We start from the raw sequence: 13,191 nt of genomic DNA on the forward strand, positions 1-13,191 counted from the left end.
TGACAGTCAAACACAATACTGTAAAACAACAGTCAAAATGTTTTAGCCTTCCGGTCACTGCTTTCCATATATCTATTTTTTCACAGATAATGGCATGAAGGCACTTTCATGTGCATTTCTTATTTGGGTTAAAAGAGGAAGAGATTGACTTCACAGGAAGTGATGAGTTAAGATTCTGCCGCCTGGCTAACATGCGTTTGTTGTTTCCTGTATAGATGAGATGACAGCAGACTCCTTCAGCAGTCGGAGATTTCGCTGCGAGATACACAGTGTTGACAGGTCAGGACCAGAAAAGCGACCGATAGACCAATCTCTGGATTTAGCGGTTTAGAGGTTGTTCAACAGGATGATTCAGACAGTATCTATCTGTGTCTGTCTGTCTCTTATGCCCATCTTCAGCACCTGTTGGGCACATGTCATCCCACGCCTTTCTTTTCCTTTGGGTAAGTTTCTTCTTTTTTCAATGGAGTTAAAGCAACAAGTTTAAATTCAATTAGCAGTGCAAGGTTTATCGATATATGTTGATGTTGAATTTCTATCTGCTAATATTTGTAAATTGCTGATAATTTCTGTTTTTTTTTTTTTTCATTTTAAAGCTGTAGTGCTATTATGGCAAAGATTTAACCATTTAGAAACAATACTTTTTCTAAAGGACCTCTTTTTAGTATTGGGCTAAAGTAGGAAGAATCTTAGAACTAAAGGGTTATATTGTAAAAATTGCAAGCATGTAACCTAATGTGTTAAACGTTCAAGACATTTAAAGAACTATGGTCATTAAGGGGCTTAAAAAGGTGCCATTTCAGAAGTGGATATTTTTGTACTTAGAGGGTTTTGCAGTGAAAGACAGACAATTTGTTAAATACCAATGAAATGACTAAAGTTACATTTATGAAAAAAAAGGCATTTCAAGTACTAACTAGTAACCTTTCATTGCTATAGGGCTGTCACTTTTTATTCGATATTTGAATATGCATTCAAACATGAGGTGAAATATCCGTAATCAAACTATAAAGAAACCATCCGGTTTTAAAAATGCCATGTGTAGCGCATTTTTTTGCAGTCTAACACCTCGTAATGGGAAGGAAACTGAGAGTGAGACCGATGGCAACTGTGCGCAAGAGAGGGCAGAACGTGGTTCCGACTTCTGCAAATATATTTTGCTTTTTCTGTGGGAATTTTTTGGAAAATTCTGCGGAATGATTTTAAATGTTTTAAAAAATGTATTAGAGAATTTAAACTGTAGTTATTACAAAATTGCATCTAAATAATTACTTTTTAAAGGCTTACAATGAAAATGATTACACCAAACCAATGAGTCCGTTGAATTAAATTGGACCAACATGAACCAGATAGCCTAATGTGCATGTCAAGATAGAATTATAATTTGTATATAAAATTACATATATTATTGTTTATAGTGTTATATATTATAGCAGAATAAAAAGCTTGTGTTAATAGGTTCTCATAATAAAATTAGCATGTATGAAGATAATTTCATCATTTTTACAACGCAATATAATCTTTTTATTAAACATAACAACAGCATTTGTCTTGTAAATGGATGTGAAATGATCATGTGCTGACTGTCGGGCATCACATACTGTAGTTGACAGAGTCAATTAAGATCTGCTTAACTCAGCCAAGCACGGGATATGTGTGCTTGTCAATGACGGGCATTAAATCCGCGTGAAGTTTAGTTTCATGTGCTCACGTGAAACTTTCATGTGCTCACGCAAAACCCTCATGTGCAGAATTTTTTTTTTAAAGTTACGTTTAGTTTTTTTAAAGTTACGCGATAGTTTCACGCAAGCAGGCGATAGCTTCACTTGAGCACGCGAAAATAAACGTAAAAAAAAATTCTGCACATGAAGGTTTTGCGTGAGCACATGAAAGTTTTGCGTGAGCACATGAAAGTTTTGCGTGAGCACATGAAAGTTTTGCGTGAGCACATGAAAGGTTTGCGTGAGCACATGAAATTTTCGCGTGAGCACATGAAAGTTTCGCGTGAGCACATGAAAGTTTCGCGTGAGCACATGAAAGTTTCGCGTGAGCACATGAAAGTTTCGCGTGAGCACATGAAAGTTTCGCGTGAGCACATGAAACTAAACTTTTTGCTCCATGTCCCCTTAGGGGCTCCTTATGTTTATGACTGTCACTGTTAATAAATTTATGATTGAATCATTACAGTGTTTTTTTTTAGGCGCATGGTGGACACGTAGATATTAGAATATATTCAAATACATTGCATGATATTCGATATCCGTTTAAATTTGATTTTTCTCAAAAGAGACAGCCCTATTGCCATTAAAGTAAAATTACTGAACCTAAACATAAGAGCCTTCTAAAAATGCTAATTTACAAAAAAAATGTCGAATGCACCAGTTGCATAACTGTCCGTCTTTTAAATGACCATTTTTATAATGCAGTGCAGCCTCTAGGTGGCCTAATAGGACTGTAGCAATAAATCTCGTGTCCCATTAAAAAGACCTGTCTAAAATCGATTCTGCATTGCAAGGCTGCAATTCTGTGTTTCATGTGCAGGCCAAGCTTGTGCATGTACTATGGCGTTTTTGGTCAGTAAAAAAGCACCACTCGTTAAACAAAATCATTCAAAATATTCTTTATTATCATGAAAATATCTTAAACAATCTGAAGAACGGCAATATAAATATTCTTCTAGACATTTCCTGGAATAGCCTTTGTAATGCTACTTCTTCTGTGGCACAAAGGGAGTTTCTGCACTAGAGCGCCCTCTGGCTTTTGGATGTGGCGGCATTTCACCATAATTCATTAAAATTCATTCATTGAGAAAATGCGCATTTGCACTACAAATCGTTACAGCCCTGTTGCCTAAATGACTCGTCTATTTTTTAAAAGCACTGTTTAATTTCTGTTGATCCAGCTAAACCCTAATTAGATACATTCTTAGCCCAGACATTCAATAGGCTAACTAACAGCTATACAACAAAAAATAAAAAGATAAAAGATAACAAAGTTTTCAGTTCAGTGTAATGAGCTCCAGGATTTACAGGGTGATACTTGTGGCTTGTGTCACATTTAAAAGTTCATGAAAATTGTTGTGGGAATATAATGATTATTGTGTTATTGATGATTCTTTGGCCTACTTTTGAGAAATTCACAGGTGCAAATGTCACAGTTGTAGGTTGACTGCTGCATTATTTTCAGCTTTACACTGCAGTGACGGAGTACTTTTATTTTATGAGATGCTTACAGTACCTTTAATTGTTTTGCAAGAGCATGTCTTAAAGGGATAGTTCGTCCAAAAATGATATTAAACCCATGATTTACTCACCCCCAAGCTGTCCGAGTTGCATATGTCCATCGTTTTTCAGACAAACACATTTTCGGATATTTTATCAAATGTTTTAGATCTTTCAGTTGATTAAATGTAATTTTACGGGGTCCACCCATAGTCCACGACCATTAAGTCCAAAAAAAGTGCGTCCATCCTTCACAAATTAAATCCAAACGGCTCCAGGATGATAAACAAAGGTCTTCTGAGGGTAATCCGCGCGGTGTTGTTGTAGAAATATCCATATTTAAAACTTTATTAACGAAAGTAAATACCTTCCGGTAGCGCCGCAATCTTAGACTCCTCTGTATTCAGGAGAGAGTATTAGCGTAGTGTACGCACTTTTCTTAGTGACGTATGACAAATTCGGAGGGTGGGGGCACAGAGCAGCAGCAGAGTAGCCTCCGTAGGCTGTGTAAGCTCTCTTCCTGAATGCGGACGCGACTAAGATGGCGGTGCTACCGGAAGGTAGTTATTTCCGTTAATAAAGTTTTAAATATGGATGTTTCTACAACAACACCACTCGGATTACCCTCAGAAGACCTTTTTTTATCATCCTGGAGCCGTTTGGATTTAATTTGTGAAGGATGGACGCACTTTTTTTGGACTTGAAGGTCGTGGACTATGGGTGGACCCCGTAACATTACATTTAATCAACTGAAAGATCTAAAACATTTTATAAAATATCCGAAAATGTGTTTGTCTGAAAAACGATGGACATATGCAACTCGGACAGCTTGGGGGTGAGTAAATCATGGGTTTAATATCATTTTTGGCCGAACTATCCCTTTAATTTTACTCTCTAGATACAGTATATGCAATCTGGGTTTTGTAACACAATTTGCTTAAGGGTCTTTTACTAAATGTGTGTGTATACTGTATTTGATGCTGCCAGCAGATAAGAAACGCAGCTGTTATCGTTGTGTGAATTTACATCACATTTACATTTATGTATTTGGCAGACGCTTTTACCCAAAGCGACTGCTTTGAGTGCATTTATCAAGTTCAGGCATTACGTGGGAATCTATGATCTTGGCATTGCTAAATCCATGCTCTTCATTGCGTGCTGGGGGAGACTGGTTATATTTTTTAACTTGAATATTATTATCACATCTCTTTTAATTCTTAATGTAAACCGTAGTGAATCATTAGAGTATTCCATTTATTAGTGATCGAATGATACAGATATATTAACCGATACCAAATATTTGGATGCTTATGTGCCCGAAAACCAATATGCTGAACCGATATTTATTTACTGTTATACTTCTGTTTTTGACACAAGTACTACAATACTACTGAACTGAACAAACATTTATGAATATAACAATAATTCCCAATTTGCATGTAAAATGCCCCCTTTAAAAATGAATTGGTAATTTTAAAAGACTTTTTTAAGATAAAAAAAAATCTTTGGTGTCCCCTGAGTACGTATGTGAAGTTCTTGCTCAAAATACCTCTTAGATAATTTATTATAGCATGTTAAAATTGCTACTTTGTAGGTGTGAGCAAAAATGTGCCATTTTGGGTGTGTTTTTAAAATGCAAATGAGCTGATCTCTGCACTGAATGGCAGTGCTGTGGTTGGATAGTGCAGATTAAGGGGCAGTATTATCCTCTTCTGACATCACAAGGGGAACCAAATTTCAATGACCTATTTTTTAACATGCTTGCAGAGAATGGTTTACCAAAACTAAGTTATTGGGTTGTTCATTTTCTAGGTTGATGAAAGCACTGGGGGAACAAGTTATAGCACTTTAAGATTGAAAAATTTTGAATTTCATGATATGTCCCCTTTAATACTTTAGCCGATCACGCTCTTTGCAATTTCTATGTCGCGAGCAGAGGACGTGCTCGTGCATGGGCCTGCTCCGCTTTTTATTATGTCTGTCATGAGCGGGGTACGCGTGTGAAGGAACACGCACCACACACACATGCACAGAGAACATTGACAGGTAAAGGGAAGTTACTTGAGAAGTTTTTTAGTGTTTTTCTGATGACTACTACAGCCAGTTCAAAAGCGTAATTTCAAATGGACTATAAGATTAACTATATGAACTGTGAACAATGAACTATTATAAACATAACAGTGTGAATGCCTAAAGAGGAAATCACTACATTAAAGCAAAAAGCCAATATGTAGCTGTGCATCACTTCTGTGTTTAAAGGAAGTTTGCATTTTCTGACTTACTGCCAATGTTATTTTTGCTTCAAGTACGTTACTGTTTGGTACTTGAATGCTTCCGTTTTAAATCATGAAGACCCCCTTATTTTTGTTAATAACACTAAAATTAACCTTTAAAATATTATAATGCTATAGGAGGGAGCTAAAACAATATAAGACTTTCACAAACACATTTTCGAAGGATCCAAAATATTATCTGTTAAATCATGGGTATTATCCAGATATAAATTTTTTGTCAATATCGCACACCCCTACACATAAACTAAAGATCATAACAAAAATGATATTTATTGAATGAATGGCATTTTATGAGTTTTCAGTTTTGTCTTTGAAGTTCAGCGGTGCTCTTAAGAGGAACAAAAAGTCCTTAAGTGGGTGTTTTGATATCCCAGCTTCCTATTAGAAACGTCTAGATGGTTTCATTTCTCCCATGTGGCCTCTTTCATTCTCTGACTTTTGCCAAAGTTGTCAATGACAATAATAATGTGATCACTTCCAATAATCAGAGTAAGGACTAGAGGTGCACCGATGTTTTTTTTTATGGCCGATACTGATATTAAGACAGCTGTATGGCCGATATGAGGCCGCTATAACACAAATGTTTTGCAGTAAATAAGAGACAAACGTAAAATTGGTGAAATGTTAATGCTAACATTTATAATATAAATATAGCCTTTTGAAGACTTAATTAATGTTGATCTGACATCTCGCTGTACTTTTTGAATAAGTGTGTTGAACTAGTGTGTTGTATGTGACTGTCTGTTAGACTTTGGCTTTACATTGAGTGTCTTTTTTATTACAAACATCAAATTAAAGTAATAGAGAAATGTACTGGCCAATTGAAAAGATTTATCGGCCAATGCCGATAATAAAAAATATCCAAATACCGCCCGATATATCGTCCTCGTAAGATCCTACCTGGTGAAGTGAACATATTAGCAGCAGTAGTTCTCAAACATATGATTTGAGATTTATGTTTGCTGGAGCAGTTTTGTCATATATCCTGAAAAGGCTGCTGAACAAGTAATAATTTTTGTATGTGCATGCGTGCATTGATGCATATATAATGCATACATATATTTTGAAATATAAACGACAGACGCTTTGGAGCGTCCACACGCTTTGTAGGAAAGCGGCGTGATCACATTTTCCGCATGGTTTTAGACGTGAAATGTGACACAATTGAGCATGATGTGCATGGCTATTTCAGTGGGTGCTCGAGCCCCGGAGCAACCAAGGGATCTGCGCCGATGTGCGTGTTTATCACTTTCATCCGTGAAACAACACACGTTCAAGTGAGGAACCCTTTTGGGGTTATAATGTCTGCACAATGCTGAAAACGCATGTTGCTATACTGGTAGTGCAGATTGATACTTTTTCGCATCCAAGAGAGAATATCTTACCTCATTGTTCCGCCCCCAAGCCAGCGGGTCATCACTGAAATAGAACAAACTTTTTCATAGTTTGTGAAATGCACGCCAACACGGGTCGCACTGTACCGTCAACAGCTCTAGAATCTACACTTTTGACTTTTTGACATGTTTAACGCGAAGTATACAAAGATTACCTCAGCAGCGTGAGTGTTTTCTGTGGTAAGCAGCGTTAATTTGGTTGCATGACTGACTATAAACAGTGGCTCAACGTAATTAATATTCATGAGGTAAGGCTATTTAAAGTGATTGGTTCCTCCCAGCACTTTGCACGTGCATCGCATCAGAACCGCTTTTAGAACCGAAACTTAAAAATTACGTGCGGTTCAGGTTCCTTTTAAAAAACAGAACCGGTTCTGAATAAGAACCGGTTCTCGGTTCCCAACCCTAATGACAATGCCTGTAGCGGTTTTATATGTTACTGTCCCGTTCTGAATGAAGCCAAGACTGTTGACAGTGTGTACCATTGATAGAGTTTAGGGAAGCTTCCTAATGTCAAGTTTACTTTGAATTTGCACCAAATGCTTGAAAACAAACACACACTTCAGTTAGTGCGGTATAGATTAAATCAAAGTGTGTGGCAGATGTTTAAATACGATTAAACTTGGTGCGATTATGAGCTTAATCACATTATTTTGATCAAATTATAATGTTTAGATGAAATTCCTAAATCTCATTATAATTGCGTTATGAGGGTGCAGTGGATTCATACCGACTTGCATTGTTTCCCTTATTGTCTTCACTGACACACTTGCTGACACATGAGTTGTGTTGTATTTTTTTATTTTTAAAATGCGAATTATTGATACACATAATGCTTTAGTCTTTGTTATTAAAGTTAAATAGCATGACCCTGTAACAGACATTGTAATATAAAAGTTATATTAGTGTTTTTAAGTTAAGATATTAGTGTTGTTTTCTTTATTTTGCTGGTTTAGGGTGATAAATTAGTGCCATAGACAAGGAAGAAACAAAATTACCTTGTGGAAACAAGTTAGCAAATTTATTTGCTGATGTTGGTGAAAACTGTTGTCTTCCTTCTTTATTGTGGCTTTTTAATGAATAAGGACACTTGTTTACTGAACCACATTTATAAGAGGCCTTGCAAACCCACACTAGATAAGGCTGAGTTGGCATAGACAACTTCTCTCATTTAGCTGCAATGAGAAATCACTCTTATCCAAATGAATAAAGAACATGTTAATAGACATGCAGATATGCCAGTTTTGCAGATTTTGGGAGGAGTCCCTAATTCCTTGCAAAGCCAGTTATAGATATATCTATTAGAAATTGAACTTCGGTATGAAGATAGCTGCCATATAAAAGATATAGACTTATGTTTGTTTGACTAAATTAAAACTGAAAATTAAAAGTTTATTTGTTGATTTGCATTGTTTAGCATTCAACAGATAGCAGATGTAACATTACATACTGAATTTTCTTAAAAGTCTTTAACATAAAAAAAAATGTATGTGTTGTGTGTTGATTCTCATTCAGTCATTAAGTTTAAAACAAATCTAACATGCAAATCTAGTTTTAAAATAGCTGCAGGGTGTCACTGAAGGACAATGTTGTTTAGTTTTTTTGCTTTTGAAGGTTAAGTATTGAGTTAATACTTAATCCTGGCACGCTGTTAACATTTAAACAAATTTCATATCACCAATGATGAATAAAGAAGCAGAACAGAATCTGATATACAGACAAGCAGTCAAGCAAAGTTCCTCTGTATCACAGTCATGATTTCTTAGTGTGTTTGTGGGAAGTTTGATGTAAGACATTGACTTCCCCACTAAGGTAGTGTATGCATGAATGGCCATTGAGGGTTTTCAAGTTCGTTACCAACAGAGCAAACAGTACATTCTGAAAACGTCACCAGTTGTTGCAAAAAAAGCCCACAAGTTTTCTCACGCAAGGAAAGCATGTAATGTTTAATGGTCTCTCTGGTCTCTAAAGGTTATTTTCTCCTGGGGTTGCAATATTTCACTGCCCCATGTTGACTGTTAGGTCTACATTCTTTACAGGCTTCACAACGAGGAAAGCTGTCTGTATGACGAACTGAGATGCAAAAGCCGCTAAATGCAACCTTCGTCAAAAATGTATTGATGATATCCAAATGCTCTTTGCACGTATTATATGTTCATCAAATACCTTTCCTTCAAATCCTTTTAAAGGGGTCCTTGATGATGATTTCACTTTTTAAACTTCAATTAGTGTGTATTGTTGCGGTTTGAACATAAGCAACATCTGTAAAGTTACCAGAGGTGGGGAGAGTAGCCAAAACTACTCAAGTAAAAGTACAAGTAACTAAAGAAATAATTACTTAAGTAGAAGTAAAAGTCATGATTTTTAAAATGTACTTGAGTAAAAGTAAAAAAGTATGCAATGAAAAGAATACTCAAGTAGCGAGTTACTAGTTACTCTTGAAATTTATACACAGACACACACACACACACATGTTGGCATATGTGGTTTACCAATTCCATAGATGCAATTCATTTTATACTGTATAAACTGTATATTCTATTCCCCTAATCCAGCCAAATGCTAATTCTCTTATCTGAGAAATGCTTGCAAACTTCTTTTTAATGCCACCAGCAAACTTTAAATGTTGGTATTTGTTGGCGTTTGTGTGATCAGTGTAAATTACTTTTGATAAGGGCTTTTTAATGTAGTGTTTACTCAGATGCTCAGGCACGTTAAACATGGTTTTGTGTTTTGTATGACCAGTGTGGTAAAGCCAGTGTGGTATTTGGCTACAGTAGTTTAATAAAGATAAAACTAACAGTGCTTATATAGTCAGTAGCAATCACTGTTGATCGCCATGTTAGCAGAATCCACTATACATTGACTTTTCAGCAAAGTCCTCTAAGTACTCCCTAATGTGCGGTTTAGATTCTGACTCATCTGGAGTGGCTTTTGCCAAAAAAGCCAAAGTCAAATTTGTGAAATGACTATAGTGACATTTGTAAAAAAAAAAAAGCTGGTTTTGGCTACAGCCCTCTATTTCCCAGGTATATGATGACAATATTCAGACTTCAAAAAAGTCTGTGAGCTTGTTGCTTTTCTACGGAGAAGAGGAAGAGTTGCATTAGTAGTGTTTTTGTCACCATGCCATCAAGAAGCTGTTATTTTCACTTACAAAAAAAACATGTCAGATTCAAAGGGTTTGCATCTGAACTTTGCATTTGTTACTGTAGTTTTTATTTAAAGGAAAACTATAATGACATCACCATAACGCGTTTCTGAGAAGACAAGCACTTCTTAAATTCCTCTTCCTTTCCTCTTATTCGGCTCAGAATGTAATTCAAAATAAATATACACTCTAAAAACAAACGGTGCTATATAGCACCAAAAGTGGTTCTTTGCTCGTAATCATAGAAGAACCATTTTTAGTGCCATATAGCACCGGTGAAGCACCTGTGTAGAACCAAATAGGGGCCATATTGCACCACATATGGTTCTACATAGCACTATATGGTTCTACACAGGTGCTTCACTGGTGCTTCACCGGTGCTATATGGCACTAAAAATGGTTCTTCTATGATTACGAGCAAAGAACCACTTTTGGTGCTATATAACACCGTTTTTTACAGCGAATAAAGAATATGTACAATTTTCAATGCTGTGGAAATCTGCATATCTCTGTAATGTTTTTGTGTTGGCCTGACTGAAGTTAACATCACACAGGCCATGCGATGTCAGTGATGTACTGTGAAACATTACTGACGTGGGAGAAAAGAAAGCTCATGCTGACGTCGCTACCGTACAGTGTGTTCTTATCAACACGTCCAGTGGCAGATTATTTTAATTGGCTTTTGTGCACGAACCTGTAAATTTCCCTCAAAGCATTTATGGCAAATCAGAAGTGCAATTGCGTCTGAACCATGTTGAGTCATAGAGTAATAAAGCTTTTTTAATACCTCACTGTCCTCACTGTCAATTTCCCAAACGCTTTGTGAAGGCCTAGAGAGCCGGTGTTTCTAAAAGCATTAGCAGGAATTTTAGAGATATTGAATAGTTTTATTGGGTAACACATCACATCCTCAACCCCCATCCTGCTCCCACAGCCTGCTGATCTAAAAAATTTGGATGTATTTTGGTGGATGCACATTTCTGGCATCTGTCTCTTTAACACTACTTGCTATTATACAACATAGTCATTTAAAGTTTGGAAGCCGGTCGAGGACCATATAATAATCATCTAGAAAGAATATTTTATGGTATTGTTTTTTTTTTGTAACTTAACATGTTAATTTAACACTTAACTTGTAAACATTTTAAACACACATTTTTGATTTTATGATATTTAAATATTGACAATAATAAGTTTTAAATTGTTAGAAAAATGAACAATGCATTTTCTGTTCTGAACAGAGGTGTTTTTATTGCCGTATCCTGTTTAAAAGATGAAGTACCAGATACAGGTAGAGAAATAAAAGCATCATATTAATTTTGCACATCTCTGTTTAAAGATGTAGCTTAGGTTTCACACATACATCTTTTTAGATATGACACTTGTTAGCACCTTAGGTATCTAAACCACAGTTTCACTTCCTAAGAATATCATGGCCTATAGCAGCTAATTCTAAAGGTTGCATGTTCATCATTACAAGCGAAGATGTATGTATTTAGTCTATATATAAGTCTAACACTGTGTGAAGTCTAATGTGGTCAGATAAACAGCAGCTGTATTAAGCTTATTGTACTGTTCAAAATATAAGCACTTACAGCTCAAAAGTTACTGTTTTGCTTAAAATATCAGTTAATCAAGAAACATTTTAATAATCGTACATGTTGCACTGTTTAATATTTTGCATGCAGCTGTTTTATCTGAGCATGTAAATGAGGGTAAAAATAGTACCCTCTTGAGTTCCTTAAATATAATTTAATTTCACGTTGCAAATATTCAGATTCTTTAACTTGCTACAATGAAATTGCACATTTGGTTACCTGCTTTTATTTAGCTTATAAAACCATGCGTTTCAACTTTTCACCCAGTTACTGCGAAAGCGTCCAAAACCCACACGAACTGTGTAGACGAAAGGTCAATTCACAAATAGGAAACCATAAAGCATTCATTTTTAAGGTCATGAGATGTCACCCCACCCTCAACATCAGTGTCGTGACATGACGCTTAGATGTGTGTCGCTGAAGACCGTTTTAAGACAAAGAAGAGATCAGTGGCATACAATACAGAAAAAAAGCTGAACTTGCTGTGGGTGTCTTCAAACATCTACAGCACCTTTTTTAGATTTTAGTCTTTGCTTGAACTGAAGTGAACTGAACCAGTCTAAGCTAAACTCGATTAGGTCCAGACAGACTTCTTGGGGGGGGGGGGGGTTTGAGGGCACAGTTCATATTACATCAACCAGTTATTTGCTCTGAGCAAGACCAACCACATTTACACAAAAATACAGACAGACTTCACCGGATAAGAGTTCACCTCAAGTCTTAAAAAATCACTCCGACATTTCGCTTCTAATTATATACATCGAAAGCGTAGAGTATGCATGAAGTCACTTGGCTATGAAAATGGACAGGAAGTCCTTACTGTAAGTTCTTTACATGGTTTAAAATTAAGCTTCTTGTACATTTGGTGGAGATGCGCTTCATTCCTCTGTGCTTGCGTAGGTTGATTTTGATTTTGAGTTGAGATTTACTTTAAAAGTAAAATGGTTGATATGACTGAACTTTGCCTAAAGAAACCCCGGTATTTTTAAAGGTTTCCACTGTTTTGATGATATATCTCGTCAGCATCTCTGCTTTGTGACCATGATACAAAAATTCTCCTTTATGCCGTGCATACACGATGCAAGTGAGTTCGTATGAAAATCATAAGAGTGCAGTGGTACACAACAAGAATTTACGAAATAAGACGACAACAAACTAACAAGTTTAGTTCATAAGTCAGGTGCATGAGCTTGGCCCTTACAAAAAATAACTATGGTTTTACTACAGTAAGAATAGTTTACTATTTATAATAAAATCATACATTATCATACATTTACTTTAGGACACGTAAATAAATTCTTTGTATAAATGTGTTGTTTAGTTAAAAATATTTTAGGTTAAGGGCTCAGTCCGCACAACAAAAAGGGACTTATTGGATGTGTGATGCACAATAAAAATTTAGAAAATGTATTCATGCAAGATATTAGAAAAGTAGATTTACAAAGTCTACTCTACAGTAGGCTATATTAAATTTCGGGCTGTATGTCTTCTGTGGTTTGCACCTCCTGATTGTTTTTTAGATTGGACTTCAGA

The 13,191-nt window shown here is 36.0% G+C and overlaps 1 protein-coding gene across 8 annotated transcripts in view; it reads left to right on the forward strand.

The window, feature by feature from the left end:
* sema4ab (sema domain, immunoglobulin domain (Ig), transmembrane domain (TM) and short cytoplasmic domain, (semaphorin) 4Ab) overlaps positions 1-13,191 on the forward strand; it is a 110,508-nt gene that overhangs the window by 25,019 nt on the left and 72,298 nt on the right. For 7 of the 8 annotated variants that reach the window (XM_065293785.2, XM_065293798.1, XM_065293776.1 and 4 more), the window contains one exon: positions 216-443. The exons of the other annotated variant lie outside the window; for it this stretch is intronic. In XM_065293785.2, coding sequence (XP_065149857.1) covers positions 347-443 — 97 coding nt within the window. In that variant the 5' untranslated portion in view covers positions 216-346. The remainder of the gene's footprint in view (positions 1-215; positions 444-13,191) is intronic. 8 annotated transcript variants of the gene reach the window in all.

Source organism: Paramisgurnus dabryanus, chromosome 19 (assembly GCF_030506205.2).
Source record: "Paramisgurnus dabryanus chromosome 19, PD_genome_1.1, whole genome shotgun sequence".
Taxonomy (NCBI): domain Eukaryota; kingdom Metazoa; phylum Chordata; class Actinopteri; order Cypriniformes; family Cobitidae; genus Paramisgurnus; species Paramisgurnus dabryanus.